This window comes from Eubalaena glacialis, chromosome 6 (genome assembly GCF_028564815.1).
Source record: "Eubalaena glacialis isolate mEubGla1 chromosome 6, mEubGla1.1.hap2.+ XY, whole genome shotgun sequence".
In the NCBI taxonomy this organism is placed as follows: Eukaryota; Metazoa; Chordata; class Mammalia; order Artiodactyla; family Balaenidae; genus Eubalaena; species Eubalaena glacialis.
In genome coordinates, this window is record NC_083721.1 from 133,583,526 (window position 1) to 133,611,385 (window position 27,860).

The window sequence follows — 27,860 nt, forward strand, 5'->3', positions numbered from 1 at the left end:
CAAGCCCACAGGAGGCTGCTAGGGGGAAGCTGGATGCCGCACCCCGCAGTCTATGGAGGAGCTGGCTGGTGGGATGGACTTCTAGTGACTTCCCTGTGACATAGAGACCAGCAAGGCTTCCCTGACCTGCTGCCACTGGGCTTTCTCTTTGTCCTCCCAGAGCAGCAGTTAGGGATGCAGCTTAGAGGATGAACTCGCCTGACACAGGTAGGGCATCTACCATAGGACCTGAGGAGCCACCTCCTCCAACTCCAACCCCGGCATGCAGCCTGGGCTTTAAGGGGACAGGATAAGAAACAGAACATCCGTCAGGACTTTGTTTGCTGCCCCCCCCACCCCCCCCCACACACACAAACCACCCCACCCCACACGCACACATGCACATACACACACCCACACACACACATACATCCCCACACACACCACACACGCACACACGCACACGCCCACACACACCACACACACACACCCACACACACCCACACACAGCCCACACCACCCCACACACGCATGCGCACACACACACACCAAAAACACGCACATCCACCCACACCCACACACACGCACACACACCACACACACACACACACCACACACACACCTGCAAACCACCCCACCCCACACACACACACACGCACAACACACATCCCACACACATGCACACACACGTGCGCACACACGCACACACACCTGCACACCACCCCACCCACACACCACACACACACACACCACCCCCCGCACACACGCACACACACACTCCACACACGCGCGCACACACCCCCCACACACACACACCACACACGCACACACACACACCACCCCCCCCACACACACACGTATATACACACACCACACACCACACCACCCCCACACACACCCCACACACGCACACACACGCACACACGCACACACGCACACCACCACCACCCCCCGCACACACACGCACACATGCACACCACCACCACCACCCCCACACACACACACATGCACACACACAGGGACGCACACACACCCACGTGCACACACACCCACACATACACACACCACACACGCACACACACACACCACCCCACCTCCCACACACACACACGGACACACACACACACACCCCACACACACGTACACACACACACACACCCCACCCCACCCCACACACGCACACGCACACACACACACACCACCCCCCACCCCCCCACCCCCACACACACACCTCCTTTGTGCCCTCAAAGGCCACAGGGATTCCGCCTCAGGGCCTCCCCCATGCCTTAAGCTCTCCTGTTACTGAAGTGACAGTCTGTCTTCTCTATTTGGGACAAGTTTTAATAGTAGCTCAGTTCGCCCCCTGCAGGTCAGTGTGAGGCCTTGGCCTTGGAGGCTGCCGCAGGGATGGGTGAGCAGCCTCACTGGCCCTGCCTACAGAGCTGTGTTGTGGTGGGGACACGCGGGCAAACCCCAGCCCAGTGCTGTCTTGGTCCCTCCCCTCCCAGCCCCTCCTCAGAGGCCTAAGGAGCCAGGTGGCCCCTCAGCCAGTGCCTTGCTCTTCCTGCCCTCACCCACACACAGAGGGGACATTTGCCAGATAGTACCTGGACTGGGGCCCTGTTCCCTTCAGTCCACAGTGGTTTCTCCCCGGCCTGAGGGAGGCCAGCCCAAGTGATGCTGGAAGTCCAGTGGAGGGCAGGGGTGGTGCCACAGATGGTGGACCCCTCTCTCCTCTGCACCAGCCGGGTCATCTCCAGGGACCTGGTTCCTCACGGCCTCCTCCTCTGCCCTCCAGAGTATGACATCGAGGCCGCCCAGGAGAAGGACCGCCAGGCCTTCAAACCCACCACCATCCTGCAGACCCAGAAGACCAACTGTGATGGCTACGCTGGGCTCTTTGAGAGAATGTGCAGGTACAGAGGCGTCCCGGGCTGACCACCCTGACCCAGCCCCTCCCCCGGCCAAGCGCCCTGCGCCTTCACCCACGTACCAGGCCTGAAACCCGAGTTTGCAAACTCTGCTCTGAATCCAAGTGAGTCCTGAAAAGGTCAATTTCTCCCTTTTTAACACCAGCATAATTGACTTTGTACCATCTGTCGGGCTTCGGGATACATTAACATAATGGCAGATGAATGCACAGAGATAATTTGGTTATAAAAGGCCCTTTTTCCACCTTCTCCCATCTCTGTGCAGCTGAAGGTTAGAAGAATGGCAGATCTGGGAGCGCGAGGACAGTGACTGCGGGCGCCAAGAGGACTGTGAAAGGCTGTCCTCGGGGCTGGCACAGGGGCCCCTCGGGGGACACCAAAGCTCCCCCACCTGAAAAGATCTGTCAGCTGGAAAAGCTGAATAACTAGGAGGCAGCTCGTCTCTCGGAGCCTTTGGGCTCCGTTTCCATTGCTCCGGGAGCGAGCACCTGGCCAGGTTGCCCAGGTGGGTGAGAGCAGGCGAGTGGCTGCTCTCATTTGTGTTTGGAGGCCTCACTGCGGGTTCTAGGTGACCTGGAGACAGACTCAAGGCCGGGGGAGCCCTGCCGACCCGCACAGCTTCCTGTGCCCGCTCTCTGAGGTCTGCCGTGTTCCCCGGGAAACAGTCAGCCAGCCCTGGGGACCACTGAAAAGCCCCTCCCCAAGGGTGTAGACAGACTGTGCCCACTGCCCCTGCAGCCCTCTGGGAGCCGGTCTTCTCGGGCACCCAGACATCAGCCAGCCAGGACTGCAGGGGGCGATTCATCAAACCAAGAGTAGCAACAGACACTTAAGAGTCCACGGGCGGGCAGTCGTGATGTGTCCGTGCTGGACAGCGGCCACAGGATGTCCTGCTCCTGGGGGACACGCATCCCACTCCCAGCCTGAACCCCAGTTGTCCAGCCTCCCACGCCCAGAAAGCACAGACATGCCGCTCCACCCACCCCTGCTCACCGTCTGCTCTTCCCTTCCCCCACCGCCAGGGCCCGCCCCTGAGACCACGGCCCCAGAGGGGACCACAGCGGGTCAGGGTGCAGAGGTGCAACCCATCTCCCAACCCCCGCATTCCCACCCCACCCCAGACCCAGGCACCCCACATGCCTTTGGGCCTCTCCAGAAACCGGGGTCCTCAGCGGCCCCCTGCCCAGGCTCCCAGGCCCTGGGTTCCTGAACAAGACTAAAGGCTTACACTGGCCCATAATGTCCTCCCAACTCCAGCCTCACCTCCCTTCCGGCCTCGCCTGCTCTGCCCCTCCCCCCACTTCCAGCTCCTCAGGCTCCTCTGCTCTCCTCTGCCTGCCTAATGCTCTCCGGGCGCCGCTGCAGGACGGCCCCCACCTCCCCTCCCGGGATGCCGTCGGCACACCTGTACGCCAGCTCAGGTCTTGCTTAGGCTTTTCTTTACTAACTTTTGTAATTTAAAAATAAAACTTAACTATAGATTTAGAAAGTGCATAGAAGCAAAAAGAAGAAAATTAAGTTACCCTGAATCCTACCACTTAGAGATAACACTTGACATTTTGTCATATTCCTTTCTGGACTTTGTTCTATCATGTAGGCTTTGCCGGTGCTCATTTCTTCTTATAGGTCTCATAGGTCTTATATGTCTTCATATGCCTCCCCCAACCCTTTCTGCTTTCCCTGTGAATACACATCTCAGAATCCTACACACAGTAGGCCCTCAGTGACAGGAAATGACAGGATATTCCTAGCAGACTTGTATGAAATGGACCTTCTTCTCTTTTTAAATAATGGAATAGCCCTCCATCTGTGTTCAGCTCTATTTGTGCCTAGCACCTTTCAGCATTTTCATCTTAATTTGCAAATTTGAAAACACTCAGGGTTTTAAGTCATAGAATATATCCTTCTTTATCCAGTAGAAGCCTTCTTAGCATGGTATGGAAGGAGTCCCAGATTTATAGCAGAAAGACTTCCAGGCCTCAGTTAGTTTACCAGTCCTTGATTTCCAGTCCTTAATGTACCACTTTTTAGTTTTGTTCCTTTTGGAAGGCACTAAGCCTCTGGGAGCCTCAGTTTTCTTATCTGTACACTGAGGACTTTATTGCCTACTGGCAGGACTGCAGGACTAAATGAGAACATGCAGTTTGGAGTTTGCTAACCTGACTTGGGGATTGTTGTTTTTTTTAATCCTCCCTGTCTTCCCACAGTATTGGGGTGTCTTTGCTCTGTAGAACTTTCCTACAGACCCACATAGACTCACATAGGCTCAGAAAATTGACATTGGCCTTGAGTGGAACTGTCAGCTCTTTGGGCCTGGTCCAGATGCTTAACAACGGCCGTATTCTGGCCTGAAGCTGATCATTAAAACACATCCCAACGTTTTGCATCACTTAAAGTTAGGTTCCAACCTGGCAGTTACCATGTGAAATACTCTCTGCATTGCCTGGGACATTTAACAATAGCTCACAGTTCGCTGAATTCCTTTAACTTTGGCTTTAAAGATCAGTAACCTCGTCCATGCATCTTTCCTAAGTCCCCTTCTTTTTAAAATAACTGCTGAAGGTTTGGTAAATTCATTAGCGGACTCCTTAATAACTGAAGACGTGTAATCCACACTTGCTGATTTACCCCTGCTTAGTTGTCAAGGTGGCCTCTTAGCAAGAGTTGTATCCACACGGCCGTCATTACTTCTGCCAATCCGTTCCACCTCCCTGCAATGGCCTCATTAAAGACTGATTTAATAAAGTAATTTGGTGGGGAATTCAGATATTTTTGCAACATCATTCATTTCTTCATCGTCTTCCCCAAGTAACCAATATACCTTTTTTGTTAGCACTGTTGCTTGTAACTGCTGGACCAGTTTCTTTCTGACTTTCTCTCGTCCAGCACTCCTTTTGCCTCAGTCCCCCGACAGCCTTCATGAATTTTGCTTCACTTCCTTGCAAGGGTCAAGCTTAATTCCCCAGAATTCTGCCACTAAGTCAGCCTCCAGTGCAATTTCTCCCCGTTATCACCGCGCTAGCACCACCAGCTAGCAGATTTTCCAGGGACTTCTGATAAGGCCAGGAGCTTATTACCAGTTTGAGACTTTGGTGCTGAGGAGACTGGTTGTCACCAATCAGATGTCAGTGCGTTTTCCATGCATCCTCCAGCTGTCACAGTGGCGGGCTGCTGCGTGGCATCATGCCCCAGACCATCCCAGAACATCACTTGATTCCAAAGGCCCAGAAGGCCGGATGCATTAAATAACCTTAAATTATCCTCACCATATATGGCCTCTGAAAGGGGCATCTAAACTCTCCCATCCTTATAGATACACCAAAGGAGAGTGCTCACGAAGATGAATTATGTCACTATAGCAAACCAGCCTTTGATTTCACTCTGTATACCACCCAGCAGTTTATAGATTAAAACAAATCTCGGTGTACAAAAGGGCTGGTGCAATTACAGAGCCTCCTGAACTGTGCATCAAGAAAAATGAGTCCCGGCGCTGCTTTGGCCCCTGGCCTACTGAGTGTCCCCAGGCAAGTCAGCCTCCCTCTCTGAACTGCCAACTCCTCACTTGTCAGAGAGGAGGCCGCTGAAGTCAACCTCAAAAGGCTCGACACAGGGCTTTGGAGTGAAAATTATTACCATGATTACAGTTACTGACCTTGCTGTAAGGGTGGTGGTATAAGAAAAGGGTAAGGGGACCATATAGCAGAATTATAAAGACACCGTCAAATTTACAAGAAATCAACTACATAAATTATGAAACATAGATCACGGTTATTCATGTCCTGCTGTAGTGTAGAAATCACAATTTTTTTGCCAGTTTAGAATTTACCTTTTTTTGGATTTATATAATATACCTTTTTTAGTTTTTATTGAAAAACATTGATTTGCAATGTTGCGTTAGTTTCAGGTGTACAGCAAAGCGATTCAGTTATACATACATATATATATATATTCTTTTACATTCTCTTCCATTATTGGTTATTTCAACATATTGAGTATAGTTCCCTGTGCTATACAGTAGGACCTTGTTGGTTATCTGTTTTATATATAGTAGTGTGTATATTTTAATCCCAAACTCCCAATTTATCCCTCCCACACCTTCCCTTTGGTAACCATAAATTTGTTTTCTATGACCTTCTTGAGGACCATTTCAGGAACAGCAAGGCCCTAAAAATTCTAATTCACATGTTTGCCCAGTTAAACTGGCCCTTGGGCTTAACGTTAACAAAACCATGTCTCCCAATTTTACTATTAGAAATCACAATGTGTTCATCAAGATGGGAAAAAAGAGCATGCTTCACTGCCTCTCCTGTAGCCTTCCCACCCTCCCTTTTTTTCTGTGTGGCTCAGACATCCTGGGAGAAGTGGTCAGCGTTGAGGAAGCCCACTATGGTCAGGGGCTGATATGTGCAGGGTACACTGCCCACCCCAGGCCGCTCAGCCACCCTGCTGCCGAGGCCCGGATCGTCTCTGTTTAAAATGACAGTCACAGTCTGGATCCATCACCTCCTCAATCAAACCACTGGCGTTGGGATTTTCAAAACTGTCAAAAGTAAAAACCAAGATTCCGCAGCCTGAAGTTATTAGATACATCCCCTTGGCTGATATTTGGGGCTCTAGGACGGCTGGTTGGGGTTCTTTGAGAGGCGGAAACGTTTCTCGTCCTCTGCCCTTCTTCAGTGCTCTCCCCGAGCTTTCCAGCAAATTCCTGCTCCTTTGGGTTCCCTGAAAGGGCCATGCTTATCACTAGCATTTTCGTGACGGTTCACATATCTGCCCCCTTCCGACTATGAGCACATCTAGGGTGGCCAGTGAGCTTTATGTTTAGAATATTACAATTTATTATGTTATAGTATTTATTACATTTTGAAATGATATGATATGTGATATTATCCCCTGGTGCCTGCGCCTGGTACAGTGCTTTGCACAGGGTGTATACAGTTGGTGATCTTTTGATAAGCTGAGATGGTGGCGGGTCATCTGTCTAGCAACCAGCAGCTAGAATTACTAGGTCCACACCCTTGCGTGAGAGTTATGGATTATTAACAATAATGCTTTACATCATGACTTCTTTGTACAGTTCATCTAGCACATTGTTGCCAGGTAATAAAATATCCTCATATCATAGTCAAGCATGGCAGAAGCTTACAGCTGAGGGGTTTTTTTCATCTTTACTCTGCCCTAGGCATTCCCCACGGCCCTCCCAGCTTCTCCTCAGCCTGTCAGAAGAGAATCAACCCCTAGAGATCATTTAATGCCAACCTTCCGTTTTGCCCACAGTGAGCCTGGCAAGGTCACACTGGGGTGAGCCCCGCTCTCCCGGCTCAACCCAGTCACCGCCGCCTCCAGCCCCGAGCCCTCTGGGAGGACAGCTGGCCACTCGCTTCTCCCTCCTCCGGCCCTTTCCAGGCTTGGGGCGGGGTGTTCACTCTTATTCCCCTACTTGGTGCTCAACTCTGACCTCCACTTCACCCCTGTGGTGGGAGGATACCTCTGCCCGGGGACACGGCTTCTCCCAGGAGGACACTCCGGCAGAGCTCGAGCCGGCCATCTGCCCACATCAGCACCAGCCCCATCTTTCTCACAGCACCTGGAGGCCGCATGGGCGCTCAGCACCTCTCCTTCCCCCCTTGACTCCGCTCAGAGCAGAGTAGACACCCTCCCGAGGCCTGCAGCTCCCCTCCCTTCCTGCAAAGCAGCCCCGTGTGTAAACACTGCTGTCCCAGTACTCCACGCTCCTCCACATCATCCTAGAAATTCATATGCACCGACGTTCTGGGCAAGAAAGGAAAATAACTCACTAAAAGTGTCATTTTCAAGTAGTATTTATGGATTTTTTTTCCAATTCGAAAAGTAACGCATAATCATTATTGAAAATTTTAAAAAACAGAGAAGCTTAAAGAAGAAAATTAAAATCACCCATAATCCCATCACTAAGAGACCAGATGACTTTTGTGCTGTCTCTCTCACTCTGCCCTCCCCCATCTCTTGTTTTCCATGCATGCGCGCGCGCGCACACACACACACACACACACACACACAGACACACACATGCCTTGTGCTGATGGTGGGGTTTTATAGGCTCTTGTCAGTTAACAGCATGTCAGGAGCATCTCCTACCTCGTTAAATGTTTTTCACAACATTCCTTCTCCTCGTCCACTCTCTGAGTATATGGAGCCCTACCTCCTATGGAAGGTGCCCCCATCCCACGTACCTCAGTCCCACCCCTCTGGCCTGGCATGCGACCCTCGCCTCGCCCCTCTGCCGGCTGTTTCCTCTAAGATTGTAAACTCACTCAGATCACACAGGCTGAGAACAAACCCCCTGGGCCTCATCCCATTGCAGCTAAATGAGGAGGGGGCTCTCCAGGCATGCCTGCTGCACTTCCCTCCCCTGTGCTCCTGGGCCCGCCCCTCCCAGGCCTCGGGCCTCTGGGCGGCCCTTCTGCTCCAGGGAGTTGGTGTTGGCTTTTACCAGCAGAATCCTGACATCCATCGGAATCTGGTTTCTCTTGTTCTCTGCCCCCGCCCCCCAAATGCTCCCGAAATCCTCCCCACGGGCCCAGCTGGTCTGTTCCCATGGGATTTCTTAGGCAGCCTGGGAGGCCTTGAGGTCCTTTTGGCAGGCAGAAAGGTGGGGGGCTGCAAAACTTCCCAGCCCATAAGGAGCCTCAGCAGAGCAGGCTTGCCCCCGGCAGGAGAGGGGAGCTCAGGCCACGTGGGCACGTGCGCGGCCCCCATGGCAAGGTGGAATCTGGTAATTTGCAGGCTCCATATTTTGCCTCACTAGGTCTCTCAACAAATGATATGTAAATAGAGATAAGTCGTATTTAATCCAATATTCTACTAATTGTTAATTAAATGGTCATTTTTATACAGAAAATTTCCCCATTCCTATCCTGTGTGCATGGCCATTTCACCCCATTAGCCTGAGGCTCCATGGCCTCTTGTTCAGAGCAACTGAGGCTGCAGACCTGCTCCCGGAGGGACCCCAGCTGCCCGAGGCCGCTTCCCTGATTCAGGCCGGGCCGACACCCGGAGCACAGCCCCGGTTCGTGCAAGGGGAGGGCAGAGTCAGCGGGCAGCTCGTGCTGAGCCCCATCCGATGGGCCGTCACCAACATCCTGGATATCACGGGTTTGGGCGTTGATTACACCAGCCTTCCACAGTGAAAGGGAAGTGTCCTGAAGAAGGAGCACCTTGTTCTAACTCACACAGAGGCCCCAGAAGGGCTAGCTCCGGGGGTCCCCTGCGCCAGAAGAGCTGCCATGTGGGGGCAGGGCTGCTGAAGGAGAGGGCCAGCTGGCCATGGCAAGACTCTCGGGGTGCTTGCCGTGGCCGTGGGGTGCTGCCCACAGCCCAGGTCTGGGCCTCAGGGTTCCAGCTACAGGCGCCCAGATTAGAGCTTGCCATTTGGTCCCCAGAGGTGACCAGCGCCCATCGCCCCACCGTCCAGGCCAGCTTGGCTGTGAGCAGCGGGGGAACACACTGTCAAGGGGGTCTTGATAAAAGCTCGGGCTGACCGCTCAGCATTTCCACTCCCAAAGTAACAGCTACAGGGGACTCTGAAACCGTGGCCGGGGCGATCAGTCGGCAAATGGCCTTAATGCACTGTGGTGGCCCTGGCAGTGGGCCAGTCCTCCCCAGGTCAAGATGGGGACCCCGGCTGGCCTGCCCCAGGGGTCCCCGCACAGGTGTCCGTGGGCAGGACGTGGCGGTGGAGGTGGGCTCAGCTTTCTCCCGCACCCTCGCGTGCAGCACCCTGCCTGACGCCCCACCCGTGTCACCTCGACCCAGCTCCCCAGCCACGCGTGTAGAGTCGAGAGCATTGGCATGCCCCTGGTTTCCATGTCCGCCAGGCGCTCCTCACTGTTGCACCACTGTCCTCCTGCGGCTGCCGACGGAGCCCTCAGGCAGGCTCTGGGGAGAGACATTCCCAAGTGCTCTGTAGAGGCTGGAGGGGGAGCAGACAGCGGGGACTACAGCCAGGCTGCGCCGGAGGGACCAGCCAGCCCTGTGTCCCCCTGTCCCCCGGCTCTGCAGACAAAAGGCTGTGTGTGTGTGACTGGGCGAGAGACAGGGAAAAGGAGAGGCCCGAAGGGACTGCCGGACAGCAAACGCGCCTAAGGCCTGGGGCCACAGACAGACAGACTTGTGGTGCTGGACGCAGCCCCGGCAGGAGCCGCCTCTTAGAGCCCTGTCCCGCCCCAGGATCGCTGGCGTGCAGTGCATGACCGTGCCTGGCTACTCCAAGGGCTTTGGCTACCAGCCAGGGCAGAGCTTCTCTGGGGAGTTTGACCACGCCTGGAATGCCGTGTTCCTGGAGGGGAGATGGCATCTGGTGGACAGCACCTGGGGCAGCGGCCTGGTGGATTCCACCACCTCCAAATTCACCTTCCTGTAAGTACCTCGGTTCTGCGGGGTGTCTGGTGGGTGGAGATGGAGGAGGCAGCAGGTGGAGAAGGCTGGATGGAAGGGGAAGGAGAGCTGGGGGGCCTCCGTGTGCTGCTGGCCGCTCCCACCCTTCCTCTGGTGGAGGGAGTGAGCTAGCTCCAGGCCAATGATAAGGGCCCAGACCTTTCTGTCACCTCACTCTCCACTGTCTAAATCCCCCCTCTGGCTCCCCAGCGCTCCCTCCACCCAAGCGCTAAAAGCACAGTGTTTGCCCACAGGCCAAGTGCAAGGAAAGGCCGGGCTGAGAAGCTTCTCTAAGTGTCCGTAAGTTCCCATCAGGCCTTTGGCCACTGACTGTGTTACAGTTGCCAGAATTCTCTCCTACTGCTTCTCCCAGACACCGGGGTTCCTCCTCCTGCTCTCTGGGCTGAATGCAGCTGAATCCCACCTCTGAGAAAGGGGGTCTGGTTTGCGGGAGGGGGTGCTGGGGTGTGCAGGTTCCCTGTGGCCACAGCAGGGCAGGGTGGCCTGGGTACCAGGGGCTGGAGCGCATCTGTCCTCAGGCTCAGGCCTTAAGCTAAGGCCATGACATTTGTGCTGGATCTTGATGTCCATCAGCAGCTCAGATGCCTTTTCATCCAGAAAAATGAGAGCGCTGTCCCATTTGTGCAGTTAAAATCCTGACGGTCCTGCACGCGGGGCAGATACAAGTACGTGCACAGAGCCTGTACATGCAGGACGCGTTCAGTCACACCCCTGCTTTGCTGCATCAGCTCGGGTCGAGTGAAGGCTCACCCACGTCGGATGAGTCCCCCGTTCTTCTCCTGATCCCCATCACTGACCTCCAGAGAGCCGCGTCTAGGCAGCCCCAGGGACCACATCAGGGCCTCCCACCTGCACAGCTGCTCACATCAGGTCACCATGCGGACGGAGCTGGTGCACCAGGCTTTCCCTCCCTGCCCTCCCTCCACTCCACTGGCACCTGGTCTGTGGGTCATGGCTTTGCTCCCTTCAAATCTCTTTGGCTTTGAGAGCAGGGGCAGCCCATTCCCTGCCTGGGCAGTGGCCTTCTCTTAAAAGGGGCCTCAGATCCTGTCTCACCTCCTATTTATGGAAGCAGCCACTGAGGGGGCATCTGCAGCGCCCACGTTAGGGTTGGAAATGGTGCCTCTCCCCTAGGATATGTTAGCCCAAAGAAGTCCCCAAAGACCCCCTGTGGGTCCCCCCGCCCCTCTGCATAGCCGGGGCCTGCTCCCCCACATGACTACTGACCTGCTTTCCCCCTCTAGCTACAATGAATTCTACTTCCTCACCCACCCTGCGCTGTTCATCGAGGACCATTTCCCGGACAACAAGAACTGGCAACTGCTCAAACCTCCTCAATCTCTGAGGCAGTTTGAGAATAACATGTATCACAAGAGTGAGTTCTACAACAAGGGGATGCTGAGCGCCCACCCGCAGACCTCTATCATCAAAACAGGTAACCCGGGCCCATGGGGCTGCCCTGCCAGGGCCCAGCTCGCTGGACGCTGTATATGGGGGCTGTGCAGGGGCGACAGAGGCAGCCCAGGCCGTCAGGCCATCAGGGCAGGATGCAGCCTCAGGTCACATTTGCGGGGACGGAAGCCCCTCCCACCAGCATAAACCAAGACAGGGATGCGTAGGGGGTCCGACGTTTCCCTGGCCTGAGGGCCGCGTTCTCAGCCCGTGGTCGGGGCACCAGGGCTGGTGGGCCCGAGCTGGGGGAGTCTCTCTCAGCTCACACGGCAGGGAAAGGACTGCCTCAGCCCGGGCTACACCCGCCTCCCAGCTCAGGTGCCTGACAGATGCTCCTAAACTCCTGGCAGAGAATGTGTGTTGACCCGGCTGAGCCAGGGTCTGCGTGTCAGTGGCCTAAGCAGCTAGTGGGCAAGCAGCAGGGGTGTCCCAGGACAGAGTGCTGGGGGCTGTAGTAGGGAGGTGGCCACTGAGCTGGGTGTTGGGAGCTGGAGGAGAGCAGGCATCATGGGAGATGGGAGGACATGCTCCAGGAAGGACACTGCAAGGCCTCCAAGGTCTGAGCTCAAGCACCCCAGACGACGGCCGGGCTCCAGGGGCGCTGCCTGGCCTCTCAGAGCTCCACTTGCCGCCTGGATGCCTGCCGGTTCTGCCCGCTGCCCTGTTTCCTTCCGTCCTGAAGGCAGGACCAGCCTCTTCAGCCGACTTCCCCAGGGCTGGGCATGCAGGACCCCCGGCCGAGCTGTCCCCAAGGCTGGCCTGGACTGACCTTTGTTCCCCACCTCCCCACAGGGGCCACGGGCAGACAGCTGGGTGTGTTTGGGCTCTACAAGGCCTATGGGGGGCTGGGCCCAGGGGTGCCAGAGCCACAGTCAGGGCTCAGCCCCGCAGTATCAGTGCACCCCAACACTTCCTCCAAGGACTGCCTACGGGCCCCATCTCTGCCCCCGGGGGCCTGTGTGCTCCCAGGAGAGAAGGCCTGAGCCCACCTGGTGTGAGCACAGCGGGGTCTGTGGGAGGGTCTTTGGGGGAGCCCCACCCCACACTCAGGGCTATGGGGGCACCCACATTAGTCCCAGCTGACTTGTCCCTTCCACCTCACAACAGTCTCCTTAACTAGGCTGCTGAGCTCTGGAATACTTTTTTTAACACTACAAATACCTGGCAGCTCCCTCTGCTAAGGTGACGACGTGAAGCTGCCGTCTCAGGAGCGCGGCTCCGCCGCGTACGTCAGTTGGGGGCCTGCTCCAGCTGTCGCGGGCCACGGGGCCACAGGGAGGAATGGGCCAGGTCACACCAGCGTCAAAACAGTGCCCCCAAGGGGTTTGCCTTTTCAAGAGACGGAGAAATGTAAACACTGGGTTTCTTAATATATAGTAAACCTAAAATGAGATTGCATATTCATGAAGCATATTTATAGACTATTTCTTTGCTGGAGCTAGTTTTCTTAAGAGTGGGGATGGGAAGAAAGCTGAGAGGAAAACTGAGGTGGGCAAAGGCAGGGAGGAGAGAGTGAGAGGGGGCAAAGGAGGGGTGAGGGGAAGAGGAGGTCACAGGCTCCAACTTGGTCCCCAGGGGTCTCCAATCCTTTATTTCAAGTCTTCCCAGCCAGTCAACTCACCTTTGCCAAGAACGCCCTGGGCCAGGCGCCCCGGCCAGGCCTGGGACATGGCAGGAAAGGAGGCAGGTGGACCCTTCCCTGTGGCGCCCGCAGGGAGGACAGACGGACGTTACACATAACCGATTCATTACTACGGTGCTAAGTTCCCTAGAGGAGATGCAGAGCCAGGAGAGGGGCTTCCAGGCAGCTCAGCCTCACCCCAGGGCATCAGGAAAGCTTTCTTTGCAGTCAGAACGTTACACTGAGGCCTTATCCAGGTTTGGGGGACAACGGTGTGGGGAAGAGCATGTGTGAGGGCCCTGGGACGTGAAGTGGTATCCCCCGGGAGGATGTGAGGGAATGCCGTGTGGGCCCGAAGACGGTCCTGACTCAGGCAAGGCAGGAGGGGACAGGCCTCTCCACTGGCCTCCGGTTTGATGGTGAAGTGAGTCCCAGAGTGACCGGGTGGATATTTTCAGGAGCCCTCGGGCTGCCATGTGGAGATGCTGGGAGCGCTCCATGCATCAAAGGTGAATTGCACGGGGACCACACAACCAACTGTGGTGCAAGATGGAGCAGGACAGGGTCCATGAGCAGCTGAGGGCTGAGACAGCTTCTGCCCTCTGAGCTGGCTTAGATTAGGAAGTGAGGGGAGAGGAGGGATTCAACCGAGAGAGGCTGATAACAAGTTTGCTGTTCTTGGTCACTTTCCTTTGGAGGTCACCAGGTCCCATGGTGGCTGGTGGCAGTGGAGAAAGAGTGTAGACAAAGAAAATAGCACATAAGCACAAAGAATGCCACAATTAGTGTACAGGAAAGGTAAGGGATCAGGTGGTGGTCAGAGGGTGGGGAGACAGCCAGGCTGGAGAGGGTGGTGGATGCAAGGCGAGGAGAGGACTTCCAGGAGGGCATGGCCAGCGGCGCAGATCCTCCAAGGAAGTCACTGAACACTTGGAGAACAGGAACAGAGGCCAGATTTCAGAGAGCTGACTGGGTGGAGGGTAACTGCAGTGGGGAGGTGTTTGGGAGAAGGTCGGTGAGGAGTTGTCAGTACCTGGGAAGGCAGGGAAAGTCTTCCAGATGTAGGAGCCATGAAGAAGGAAGCGGGAGGCTGATGGAGCCCCCATCCCGGTCCTGCTGCCTGTTTGGGGATTCTCACTCGCTCCCACAATGGGAGGTAGCACTGAATGCAGTAGCTGAGCAGCCTGGAGTCAGGGACCTCATGGCTGATTAGATAGGAAGTCTCAGGGACACTTGTCCTAGAGCCTGGGCATGGCTTTCTGCCTACCCAGCAAGAGCACTGGACCCCCGAATGGGGAAAGGCTACTAGGGAGCATGGATCAGACACTAGTCTGTCTCCTTCCTTTGCTCTCATCCACACACGGGACTGGGGAGGTGGCCGGGAGGAGGAGCAGGTGATCAGCTTCTGAGAGGAAGGCGAGGGTCTCACGGAAGCCCTCCCCCTCCCTGTGGTCCTGTGAAGCAGGGAGGACCAGGTAGGGGAGTGCTGGTGGGCTGCAATAACCAGAGAACTCAGCCCCTCTCCCTGACAGCAATGACCAGGACAGAGGAAGACAGCGCTGGAGGGCAAGGGGAGAGGCAAGGAGTGGGGAAGGTGGGTGCAGAAGACCCTCCCTTGCACTCACTGACCCCATAAGAGACGTGCGGCCTGGGGTGGCAGGGGGGGCGCAGGGAGAGTGGGGGACACGCAAGGAAGCAGCCCTGCCCCTTGAGCACAGCCTCCAGGAGGGAAGCCATTCCAACCCGTTTTTAAGGTGATGTGTTGACATGACAGCTGTGATAAGGTAAGGCCCAGATGCTGGAGGGAGCAGTGTGAAAGCAAGACTTGAGACTTGGAGGCTCTCCAGCCAGGGTCTTGGGCCCTCCTTGTCCCTCAGCCCTCTCCCCTGCCCTAGAATCAGGTTAAGGCTTCGTGCAACACTCATCTGATACGAATCAAATGGGCAAGGTGAGCACATACAGCTGGGGGCAGATTTTTTTCTTGAGACCCCCTCCCACCCAGCTTGCAGCTCTCGAAGAGAACCACCTAGAGTGGGTAGGGGAGCCCTTCCAGAGGTGTGCTGCTTCTGGCTTATATCGTGTTCAGTGAGGTCACACTGGTGACTTAAAACTATCGCGGTGAAGGTATTTACACCACTGAAATGGGCAGACGCTATATGTCAGTGCTTTCCCCCCAGAGATCCCGTTGTTAAACATTTACCAGCACATCAGCACAGGCCGGACCCCTCTCACCTGACCCCGGCTCTCTCTCCACAGTGAACGGGAAGGTCACAGTCACCATCGAGAGCTGCGCCCCGACGCTGTTCATGTTCATGCTCAACGGCAAGCAGGAGCACGGGCTGCTGAGCCTCAGGAAGAACGGGATGAAGCTGGACGTGTACCCTCCAACTGTGGGCACCCACAAGCTGCAGATCTTTGCCAAGGGCAACTCGGAGATCTACAGCTCGGTGCTGGAGTACACACTCAAGTGCCACTACGCAGACATCGACGTCCGGCTGCCCGCGGAGCTGCACCAGCCCATGGGGCCCAGCTGGTTCTCGGAGCAGATGGGCATCACGAAGCCGTCCCACCCCGAGCCCGTCATCTACACCAGCGACGGGCGCTGCTCTGTCAGCTTCAGCGTGGAGGAGGGCATCAGCGTCCTGGCATCGCTGCACGGGGACGATGGCCCCGTTACCGAGGAGGCACAGCGGCGCTACATCTTCCAGCTGCAGTGGGAGAAGCGGATGGAGCTGAAAGTCCAGTTGCCCCATGCTGGCAAGTTCGCGCTCAAGATCTTCGTCAAGAAGAGGCAGGAACCGGGCAACTACGTCTTCGTCTTCAATTACCTTCTGTACTGCACCAACAGCAAGGTGAACTGGCCCGTGTTCCCTGAGAGCTTCGGCAACTGGGGGCAGGAAAATGAGCTGCTGGAGCCCCTGTCGGGCGTGCTGCCCGCCAACCGCAACGTCCCGTTCAAACTGAAGCTGCACGGTGTCGCCGAAGCCCTGGTGAAGGGGCAGGACACGTGGCCCCTGACCCTGAACCGCGAGGGCTACTGGGAGGGCAGCTGCAGCACGGCCGGCTGCCAGGAGGTCTACGTCATGGTGCTGAAGAATGCCAACCACAACTTCTACTCCTACATCCTGAAATACAAGGTGAATGCCCAGTGAGGACCGGGACCCCGCCACCCCTGCTCCGGGCAATGCAGAGAGCCCCAGACACCCCTGAGTCTGCATGGAATACCTTCTAGGCCTCTGCCTCAGTCTCCCTGCTCTGACGTCTGTGTTCTGGTGGCCGAGGGGACAGAGGCAAAGGCCCTTTAGAAGACAAAGGTGCTATGTAAATCTAAGGTACTGTAAACTGTACACCACTGCCCAGACGCCCCCTTCTCGTGCTGATGCTCTCGTCGTTGTTATCTGGCTGGTGTGGGAAAGCAGGGATGCTGCCTGGGCCGAAAGCTTCTCCCATGATGGGGAGAGAGAAGAGGGCGTGCTCTACGGGGCTGAGTCATCCTGAATCCTAGAGCCCCTTTCAAGGAGCATCACAGTGTTTCTCACCAACTCCTGGACCCCAGGGGAGGCTGGACTGTCATCTTTTTCCCAGACCTGACCGCCTTCCGCATTCCCGACGCCACTTCTTGTTCTTCCAGGGTCTGAGAAGGAAGGTGTGGAGAGGAAACTAACTGCCCCCCAGCTGACTGGGGGCTGAGGGCCTCCACAATCCCTGTGTGTGCTGGGAATGTGGCAACAGGAAAGTTATGGGAGACTCCAAGGCCAAGAGCAGCCAGTGCCCACTCTTGGTGTCCTGGGTAAGGGCCAGGAGGTGCAGGGATACATGGCAGCCCCGCCACCTGAGTCTAAGGATGTAAGACCTCCGACTCTGCTCTCAGAGGGAGTAATTCAGTCCACTCTGTCTAAGAGCAATTCACTCGGCCCCTCCAGGCCCTCTCAGGCCCCAGCCTGCACCCTTCACAGGAAGCCCCAGGAGGCTGCTAGGCCCTTGGGGAGCCCTGACGATAACCCTAAACAAAGACTTTGGGTGAAGTAGTGAGAATGCCGCAGCGCCAAGGGGCCCCCACGATAACAGGGCCCTGCCAGCTCCAAGATCCCTACCACCAAAGCCACACCTGGGGGGACCTCGACCTGTCCTGGGAGCAGTTTCTGTGCTGATCGCTATCCTATGCCCCTTCCTGCCTTTCTCAGACAAGAGAGACCCCCAGGGCCCGCCTTCCGTAGGGACAGTCCAGAGCCCCTTACTTGCTCAGGCCTGAGAAGCATCGCTGCCCAGCCGGCCCTTAGCAGCACCTCGGGCCAATGTTGCCATGGCAACAGCAGAAAGGCTGGCTCCAGCAAGGGCAGCAGGAAGGGAAGGATGGAGAGGCCCCAAGAGGCCCTGCATGGCCACTGCAGCACCATCCCAGCACATGGAGACACTGGAGGTGGTTCCGCCTGCCCTCCTGGCTTCTCCAGCTCTGCAGCCCCTGCCTATCAGTGCCTCAGCCCCTGAAAGCCAGCACTGCCCAGCACTCTCCTCCCCACATTGTCGCTCCAAATGCCCGGGCTCAGCTACAGCCAGGGCCCCCAGGGACCCTCACAGCCTCCTGTGCCTTCATCCTCACATTTGTATATTCAACAAATGTTCGTGGAGCACTTAATAAGCACCAGGTATGGCATCAGTTGACCTTTCATGCTGGGGCTACAGAGGGAACCAAGGGGCCCTGCCCTTGCCATCCCAGAGCTCAGGGTGGGTGGCGGCAGCCTCTCTTGCCCAGGCCTGTTTCAAGTTCCAGGCTCCTAACACTTCAGTCCATCATCCCCCTAGGATCTCTCCCCCGAAAATCCCCACTGTCACCCAGTATGGACCCGGTCCAGAGAGATGTTACTATGGGGTGCCCATCCTCCACCAGGCGGGGGGCCCTGGAACTCAAGGGCAGTACACCGTGGGGGGCCAAGCTGCCCTGGCCTGTGTCCAGCCGTCCTCTGATAGGCTCTGCCACCCAGGCATTCAGCACCGTGTCACTCATGCCTGGAAAATGCACAAAGGCCGCAGACGCAGAACCGCTGTGCACCACAACAGGGAAACAACGGGAGTTTTTACACCCTGAAAACAGCCTTTTCTCACCCTTTTGATTTTATGGGCTGAAAGAAATATGCTGTGTTTCATCAAAATAATAAGTGCCTTCTATGACTCATGTCACTCCCGGGACCCAGAGCTGGCTGCCAGTCCTGCCGAGAACAACATGCATCCTTTACAAAACAATGTAATTAATCTATACATTCTAGAGCACACAAAGGATGCCACCCAGAAAAATAGGAGCTGTCCCTAGACGGAGACGGAGGCCCAGCCTCTCAAAGCGCTGGGGAGCGTCAGCAGCCCTCCCTGCTCATTTAACCAGGCGCCCCCGCCCCTTGTAAAGACAGCTGTAGGCACAGTCAGACGACACGTGCATTTCTTCCCACTAAAGTAAAAATACATGAAATGAAATCCAATCTTCATGAATTTTTACACGCGTGCTGCTCAGGGTAGAATTCGGGGTTGCATTTCGAAGTCTTTTATTCAAATCCCTATCTTTGTTTCCCGGTCGAGGCGTTCCAGCGGCCAGCGGAATGGCACGGGCGCCCCCTGGTGCCCGATGTGCGGAGCTGCGGGGTTTTTACACAGAATTTGAAAAATGCAGCTGAGATGTTCATGTTAAATTCACTGAGTGCTTTCTCGTGGCTTCTCAGCGCTTCCTCGTGTATACATGGAGCACGTCGTTGCCACGCACAAGTTGTGAGGCGAGACTGGGGCCTGCCTGGCATGGTGAGAAGATGTGAATGTAATAGGATTGGGGAGTATTTTGCCCGGAAATCCCGTAGGAGTGGATGGAACAGTTTGACCACACTCATTCCTGCGCCAGTGAAGGATTGGAACTGATCGAACTCAGAGAGCTTTTGCTGCAAGTCCCCAGAAGGGCATGGAGGGTCGTGGAGGGTGGGGGGAGTAGGATGGGGCAAATGGGCTACAAACACAACTGCAATTAACTTCTTTTCAGCTTGTTTCGGAAGCGCCACCAGCACAGCTGGACTCCGTTTTCAATCTGATTGTGATCATTGTGTGTTCCCCATATGTTACATTGTCCCACCAGGGCGAACCCCTCACAGCCTGCTGAGATTAAAAGGAAATAAATAGATTAACTGAAGCATGAAAGATTTAGGCTAGACATAACAAAGTATTTCCTGTTGTTAAGCAGGAGGGACAAGTTGCCAAGAAAGTTTGTGAAATCCTCTTCGTAAAGGACGGGAAAAATAGAAAAGTTTTCCCAGTGGTCTGGGGTCTTTGATGCCATGCTAACTGGAAGGACTAGGTTCTTTCCAAACCAGTTTAATTCTTGAAATACGCTCCATCACCCACAGCAAACAGGGGACCTTCAGAGGTTGTCTGCATCTGTGTCCCCCGTCAGTTTATCTGAGGTCGATCATTTCTTTTCATTTGGATGAGTAGTTGGAGCTCTGAAGAGGTGATTAGTTTTCATAACGTGTGCATTGAGTTGTGTGGGCCGCTGGCTGTTGAGTATGCTTTCCCCACATTGTTGCTCGTGTTGTTTTTCAATAAAATTTATATTCATTTTTATCCAACAATGTAATTATCGATCCATTCTTATCACTGTTCTCACAAGGAGGGGAAAGAACAGGAAAAAACACTTTCATGTTCAAAGGGAATGCTAGGGAAAAAAATCAATGTCCCAGCTATTTGAATGTGATGGTGAGATACAAATAGAATGTCAGGCAAATAGCTATTTCACATTAAAGGAAACATAATTAGGTTAGCTCCAGCCCCTCTCCGGCTCATGTGCCTTTGAAGAACATGAAGGCAGTGTTCGTTTCATTGAATCTTGTTTAACTTGAAATTTCTTAATTCGATCCTAATTTCTGTTTTTAGTGGGAGAAAAAAAAACTGTTCCAAAAATGCCTATCAGCCTACTTTTTGTTGTTGTTGTGAATATATATAAATATATATTCCTTGATATACATATACTTGCAGAAACTTTCCAGCAGGTTACCTAAACAGATTATTCATAAATTAGACATTTAGGGAAATATAGAAAATGAAAATCTAGACACCTCTAAGAAGCTGCTGTAACCATGGAGACCATTCTCATAGCTGTCGTGTGAAGGACAAAAAGAATTCGTGTTCCCAAATCTGGCCTTGTCACGCCCCTCACTGCTAGACCCACAAACACAAGCCCCAGCACGCTTCTCCTTACGAAGGAGGCCCACAGTGACCCATATTTTTAACAGCATGGTAAGGGAAAGTCAGAAGACACAGTTTCCGCATAATAGAAGGGGGGACTCTCAAATTCTTAGACCAGTTTGAAAATGCCAGCCCCGAGGCTGCAGTGGATGACCTCTAAAATCCCTTCCAGTCCAGAGAGTTTGTGATGCTGTGTCTCCATGAACAGATGCTGGCAGGCGGTAGGCCTGGGATTGTCAGTGACGGAACATCTGAAGGGCCCTGCTGGGTTAAGAGCCTGCCCTGCAGCCCCCAGCAGACTGCGATGCTGGCTCCTCTCTTGCCTGAGGGCAAGGGGCTGGAGAAAACCCAGCAGAGGGACCAAAGGGGAAGCAACAGCCCCTGACAGGATGTTCAGGGGCTCTCTGATTTTGTGAGCAGAACTAAAGAAAACTAAAAGTCAGGCGGAAACTGGGACGCCGTCTCTTGGATGTCCCACCCGCATCCCTGAGTCAAAAGATACTGAACCAAAGTCACTTCTCTCCCCCAGATTACCTCCACCTCCTCCTGGGCCCCCAACAAATGCATCCCCATCCCCTAAGTCAAACTCATCGTGGCCACTAGTAACCCCAGCATCCCCTTCAGTGAGGAAATCTGGTCCATTCTGCCGTGTTCCATATTGGGAACAGTCCAACGCCGTGCGCACTCTTTTGAGCGGCCTTTGCCATAATTCAGGCCCTCCTCATCTCCCAGTGACACTGTGTGCTTGCTTCCTCTGATGACATGAACCTCCACCTGCCCTGTGACTCTCCATGCTTCCTCTTACTTGAGCACCAGGGCTAGTGTGTTGGTTAAGACAAGGTGTCCATGAAAACCTTCCAGAAGTTCGCCACCTCTGGAGAAGGCATAATTTGGTCAGGTGTTGGTGGAAAATGTAGGTCTTCAAACAAAACCTGGTTTTAATAGGGAGGCAGGTAAAATCCCAGAGTCTCCTCCTTTTCCTGGACTCTGAAGAGGCAAGGTGCTGAGGACGTCTCTAGGGGACAGTGTGGAGGATAGCTCTTAGCACCACAGCCAGGGGAGACCTCTGACAGGTGCAGTGGTGGTGGCTGCAGGTGGTCACCCTGCTGGTAAGGGTGATGGCAGAGGATGGTCAGGGACCCTCTGGCCATGAATAGTCTTATGGAGTTGCCTTTCCTTCATCTAATGATGTTTCCTGCCCCAGCTTCTCCCCCAGGGCCCAGTCTGAAGGAGGTTCTATAACCTAAGCTTGGTGCTTCCATTCAGGAACACAAATACCCTTGGAGGCACCTGCCGGTCCCACACAAACAAGCCCAGCGAATAAATCTTCCTACAGGAAAGCTTCTAAAACCCCAGGAAAATCTGTTACCTTAGGAAAGAGCTGCAAAAATGGCACATCTTTTGTTATTTAAAATCAAAAAGCATAAACAGTTTTTACTGACAAAGCCTGAGTATTTTCAGGACTATCTTCAGGAGGGTTGATGTCTCGGAAAGCAATGGTCCAGTGAACACTCAGAGCTCCTGGTTCTTTGAGCAGCATTGTCCCCAAGGCCGATCCTCCAAAGAGAGCGCCTGCAGGATGAGACATAAAAGAGACAAAGAGCCTCAAGGTCCTTGTGTAGCCAGTGGCAAAGCTGAGTCACAGGGTTTGAGAATGAGAAGGAAACCTGGACTTAAACCGGCTCTCCACATGTTTGGTCATTGCTGCCTGGAGCACTGGGTTAAAAAGGATTCTGAGGTCACATCGGGCTCAGTAGGAAAGAGTATTGTGATTACCTAGTGATCCATAGACACTGGACTGAAGGGTGAGGTGCACCACGCATTTGCCAATTCTGACCAAAAGGCAGCCAAACTCAAGCCAAGACCAAATGATACAGGAGATTATTCAGACCAGTGGGTGAGCGCTGGCTTCCCAGCAAACTTTGCCCACTGGCGGACAACCAGTCACCTCCCACCATAGACCCGAGGATGTTGCTCTGGAGGCATCCTGACCACCTCTGGGCTCCAGGAGTTCACCACCCAACCCACCCGCGTGGAGCAAACGCACGCACGCACGCAGACATAGTGCTGCAGGAAGGAGGAAGCACCCCGAACTTGTGTGTTATTCCATCTCATGATGGAACGGTACCTTGCATTTAGAATAAGCAATCAGTACATGTTTGAAGTGAACATCAGTTTGTCCTTTCAAGAACGAAATTATAAATCACTGGATTTATTTACATGGCTGTTGACCCAGAAGATTGTTGAGTCATCTTCTTTCTCCCAACTAACTGAAAACTATATGCTGGGCGATGAGCACCTTTGCCCCTGTGGGAAATGTGGATTTAAAGGACACAAAGATTGCCACCTGGCTGGGCGTGCTCCTGGCGTTCACCTCCAAAAAGCAATCAGGGCAACCGATCGATCGGAGGAGTGCCCTTCTTCCCGGGGGAACTGCCGCCCTAGGCTTGTGCTGAGATTGCTCTGTTTCCACTGGGGGGACGGCTGAATGCCTCCGTGACACAAGGAATCAGACATAATTCCACCCCAGCTGTGCGGGGACCGGGCAAGGACGCCCCCTCCAGGGTGGCAGGGAGGACGGTGGGGAGGATTGTGCCATGAGGGCAGAGGGGCAGCCACACCGAGAATGGCCAAGAGGAATTGGGCCACATGATTAACGGAGAACAGATGTTAGGAGTGAGGGGCCCCTGGCAGCTCCCATATGGACAAAGAGTGGTGATGAGGGAGGACGAGGAAAGTTTATGTAAAAGAAATGACTGCAGGATGACAAATTGTCTGGTGAGCACTCTGCCGGTCTGTATATGTATTAGTGTGTATGTGAACACCAAGGGGAGCTGAAAGTTAACATTGATCATTTCATTATATGACAAAAAATTAAATGTAGCCAAGATACCGTAGGCATCTGGAGGCTGCTCCCCATCTTTTGTGATCACCTTGCCCTCAGGACTGGGATGAGCGTGGGCACCATGAACCCTTTCGTGTCTGTTTCATCAGCCTCAGATCCCCTTCCCCACCTCCCAGGAGAAACGCGGTGGAGAGAACCTGATCTTGGGAGGAAATCGACATTGTCTGTGAAAGCTTCGCTTGACATTTTTAAAGCTCAACAAGAGTGTTAAAAGCCCATTTTAAAAAGAAGGCAATGGGCTGCTTTCTGGAAAGATGGCCTCTTAGCCGCTGGTCACTGTTTGAGCAAAAGCTGCCTTGTGCGAGCCATTAATGCAGGACTGAAACCTCAGTTTCGCTCTGTAAACATTGGCTTGACTGGGGGGGGTGGGGGGGAGGCCTTGGCTGTGGTGATGCACCCTGGCCCCAGGTCATCCTTATCACCTCCACACTGGTGTGGGTAGAGGTTACAAACCTTACTGTTCAGACTTCACAGTGTTAATCGGTGCCACCATTTAAAAATCAGGAAAATTACCTTAAAATCTGACTGGCAAATTTTCCCCGAGAAGCCTGTGAACAGCTCCACAGGGAACGGAGTTGCAGCGCCCCCTTTGGACAGGCTGGCTGCCCAGGTCCTCCTACCCCTCTCCCTCTGACCATCTCCCAGACCCTGAAGCCAGGCTCAGCTGCCCGCCCCTGAGTGGATGCTTTCCTACAGCTGCCCCCTTCAGTGACGGATATTACCTGTGAGGCCCCATCAACAGCTTTTTGATTCTCTTCCCTATTCAGCATCTCACCTGGCCTCACGACAACCTCACTGAGCGAGTATCAGAGTCCACATTCCGCATATGAAGAAACTGCCCAAGGGCGTACAGCTGGTAAGTGGAGACCCGGCTTTGAGGTTTCCCTCTCTGCTCTCAGACTCATTTCACTCGGCCCATCCCCCTGGGCACTGGGGCCTTCTTTATGCATTGGTGATGCAAATTGCTAAGGGCGCAGGTGTGTTACTAGACCCATCACGCACACTTGTCAGAGGTTCTGGGAGCAAGAACAGAGCTGGGGTCTGTGTCCCCAGCATCTTCAGGGAATCATAGGAGCTCAGGCTTCTAAGATGAGGAGTTTGCTTGATTAAATATTTGATGAATGAATTAATAAATGGATGAACTGTCATCTGAGTAGCCCACATAGGTTTAACTATTAATCACAACACATTTTAACTGCAGAAATATTTTAGCTCAGGCAAAAAAGAAGAGGAGGAAGGGTAGTCTACAATGCACCCATGCCAAACCCTCCCTCGCCACCGAGGCCCCCTTCTCATTTAAGGGAAGACTTCCCATGAAAAGCATAGACAATAATATTTGCACAACCCTCTGGGGTAAACTGGAGAGGATTTAAGGGTGTCTATATGAGACAAAATTCATTACATTTTCTCTGCAATATGTAATTTTGATGATAAAAATAAAATGCAAGTATTAGGAAAGACATTGAATTTATATAAAACTTCCAATATGATCTTTTCAAAATTTTTAATGAAAACCCTGAGCTTTCTTTCATGACCTTAACTTTTTTTATTGCAATATAGTTGATTTACGATATTGTGTTAGTTTCAGGTGTACAGCAAAATGATTCAGTTACATATATATTTTTTCAGATTTTTTTCATTATAGGTTAATACAAAATATTGAATATTGTTCCCTGTGTTACACAATAAATTCTTGTTTCTTATCTATTTTATATGTAGTAGTTTGTTTCTGTTAATCCCATACTCCTAATTTATCCCTCTCCTGTCCCCTTTCCCTTTTGGTAACCATAAGTTTGTTTTCTATGTCTGTGAGTCTGTTTCTGTTTTGTAAATAAATTCATTTGTATTATTTTTTAGATTTCACATATAAGTGATATCATATGATATTTGTCTTTCCCTGTCTGACTTACTAGGATAATCTCTAGGTCCATCCATGTTACTGCAAATGGCATTATTTCATTCTTTTTTATGGCTGAGTAGTATTCCACTGTATATATGTACCACATCTTCTTTATCCATTCATTTGTTGATGGACACTTAGGTTGCTTCCATGTCTTGGCTATTGTAAATAGTGCTGACAATGAACATTGGAGTGCATGTATCTTTTGGAATTAGAGTTTTTGTCTTTTCCAGATATATGCCCAGGAGTAGGATTGCTGGATCATATGGTAGCTCTATTTTTAGTTTTTTAAGGAACCTCCACACTGTTCTCCACAGTGGATGCACCAATTTACATTCCCAACAACAGTGTATGAGGGATCCCTTTTCTCCACACCCTCTCCAGCATTTATTTGTATTCTTTTTGATGATGGCCATTCTGACCAATGTGAGGTGATACCTCATTGTGGTTTTGATTTGCATTTCTCTAATAATTAGCAATGTTGAGTATCTTTTCATGTGCCTGTTGGCCATCTGTATGTCTTTGGAGAAATGTCTGTTTAGGTCTTCTGACCATTTTTTGACTGGGTTGTTTGTTTTTTTTTTTGGTATTGAGTTGTATGAGCTATTTGTATATTTTGGAAGTTAACCCCCTGTTGGTCATATCATTTGCAAGTATTTTCTCCCTTTCTGTAGGTTGTCTTTTCATTTATTTGGTTGATGGTTTCCTTTGCTGTGCAAAAGCTTTTAAGTATGATTAATGACCTTAACTTTTTATATCAGGATTTATGCTGGAAATTGTTACAAACAATTCCTAATTAAGATATTTTTAGCTAACAGTGTCTTTAAATTCCTTCTAGTACACCTTGATGAGAAACTTTACAAAGTAGTGATAATTTTCTTTACAACATTAATTTGAAAACTACCGCACTACAAAATGTATTTAAAGACCCATTGCAATTCCTCTTCTTTAACTGACAAATTTATTGTTGAAGTTTCTAGTAATTTATGGAGAGATTTTGAATCCAATGAAGCATTTTTAAATCAACTGTTAAATTATGAGAAACGCTAGTTTAGGGAACTTCTGTTTCTCATTGGAGTAGTCATCTTGTAGCTGGCTTGGGGTGAGAGGCAGCAGGGTACACAACAGAGAACTATGATTATTTGACCATTGCTGGATAAAACATTTGCTATGTTTGTAGGATTTAATTTTAGGCCAAGGGTCCAAAATGCATGTCCTGAGATTCAGAGACTACTGGATTGTTTTGTGAAGACAGAGATTCAGGACCGCCATCTAGAGTTGTACCCACAGGAACTCCAACTGGCCTCCCTGTGTTACCAACCAGGGTTCCTGGCCTCCTTGATCAATAGAAATTGATCAGAGGCCAGACAAGAAATTCAGGCAAGGCTTTATTGGGGCCCCTGCTGCAGCAGGAGGGAGTGAGAACAAGTAACAGTTTCCCTTCCTCGATCCCCAAGGGGCGGGGGTGCAGCGAGCAGGTTAATTATATGGGGTGAGCGTAGGGTTTGGTCCAAGGGTTGGGCCAGAGGGGAGGCTTAGGTAGTCTGCCCACCCCCTTGGTGGTGCTGTGTGGGTTTTTGGTCTTTTTGTATTTTGTTGTTCATAATTTGCCCTGACTGCACATGCATGCAGTTATTTTTAGTCCCTTACCGTTCTTTGTACTCCGTTGCTCGAGGATAGGTGTGTCCAGGTGCAAGCACTGCAGCAAAGGCTCCCAGGTCCCAGCCTGTCTCACCTGCACCAACTACCCTCCTCCTGTCCCTTGCCCTGCAGTCCCCGGGTGGCTGCCCTTGGGCTACAGAATTCTGCTTGGGTGCCCACCTCCTGTCCCTTGCCCCGCAGTCCCCGGGTGGCTGCCCTTGGGCTACAGAATTCTGCTTGGGTGCCCACCTCCTGTCCCTTGCCCCGCAGTCCCCGGGTGGCTGCCCTTGGGCTACAGAATTCTGCTTGGGTGCCCACCTCCTGTCCCTTGCCCCGCAGTCCCTGGGTGGCTGCCCTTGGGCTACAGAATTCTGCTTGGGTGCCCACCTCCTGTCCCTTGCCCCACAGTCCCCGGGTGGCTGCCCTTGGTCTACAGTATTCTGCTTGGGTGCCCACCTCCTGTCCCTTGCCCCGCAGTCCCCGGGTGGCTGCCCTTGGGCTACAGAATTCTGCTTGGGTGCACAGAGCCCCAGCTACCCCCGTGTTTCATGGGCTCCTTGTCCACAGTGGACAGCGGCACCCTCTGCAGCTCCGTTGGAGGAGACGTCCGAGTGGTCCAGCTTCTCCCTGATCACGTGCAGCAAGCCCAAGATGCCACTTGTCACCCACTGGGTTTGTCACCTACAGGAACTGTGGGATGCTTGGCCAAACCTAGCTTTCCTCCGAGGAGCCCCAGGCCAGGAGCTCTGACCATCCCAGGCTTGACCTGGCTGCCCTAAA

The 27,860-nt window shown here is 53.0% G+C and overlaps 1 protein-coding gene across 4 annotated transcripts in view; it reads left to right on the forward strand.

Moving 5' to 3' along the window:
* Window positions 1-16,571, forward strand: part of KY (kyphoscoliosis peptidase) — a 44,441-nt gene extending 27,870 nt beyond the window's left edge. For 3 of the 4 annotated variants that reach the window (XM_061193663.1, XM_061193664.1, XM_061193665.1), the window contains 4 exons: window positions 1,778-1,895; window positions 10,119-10,307; window positions 11,591-11,781; window positions 15,676-16,571. In XM_061193663.1, the coding sequence (XP_061049646.1) occupies window positions 1,778-1,895; window positions 10,119-10,307; window positions 11,591-11,781; window positions 15,676-16,571 (1,394 nt within the window). The remainder of the gene's footprint in view (window positions 1-1,777; window positions 1,896-10,118; window positions 10,308-11,590; window positions 11,782-15,675) is intronic. The other variant, XM_061193666.1, reaches the window with a different exon arrangement.
* The last annotated feature ends 11,289 nt before the right edge of the window (window positions 16,572-27,860 follow it).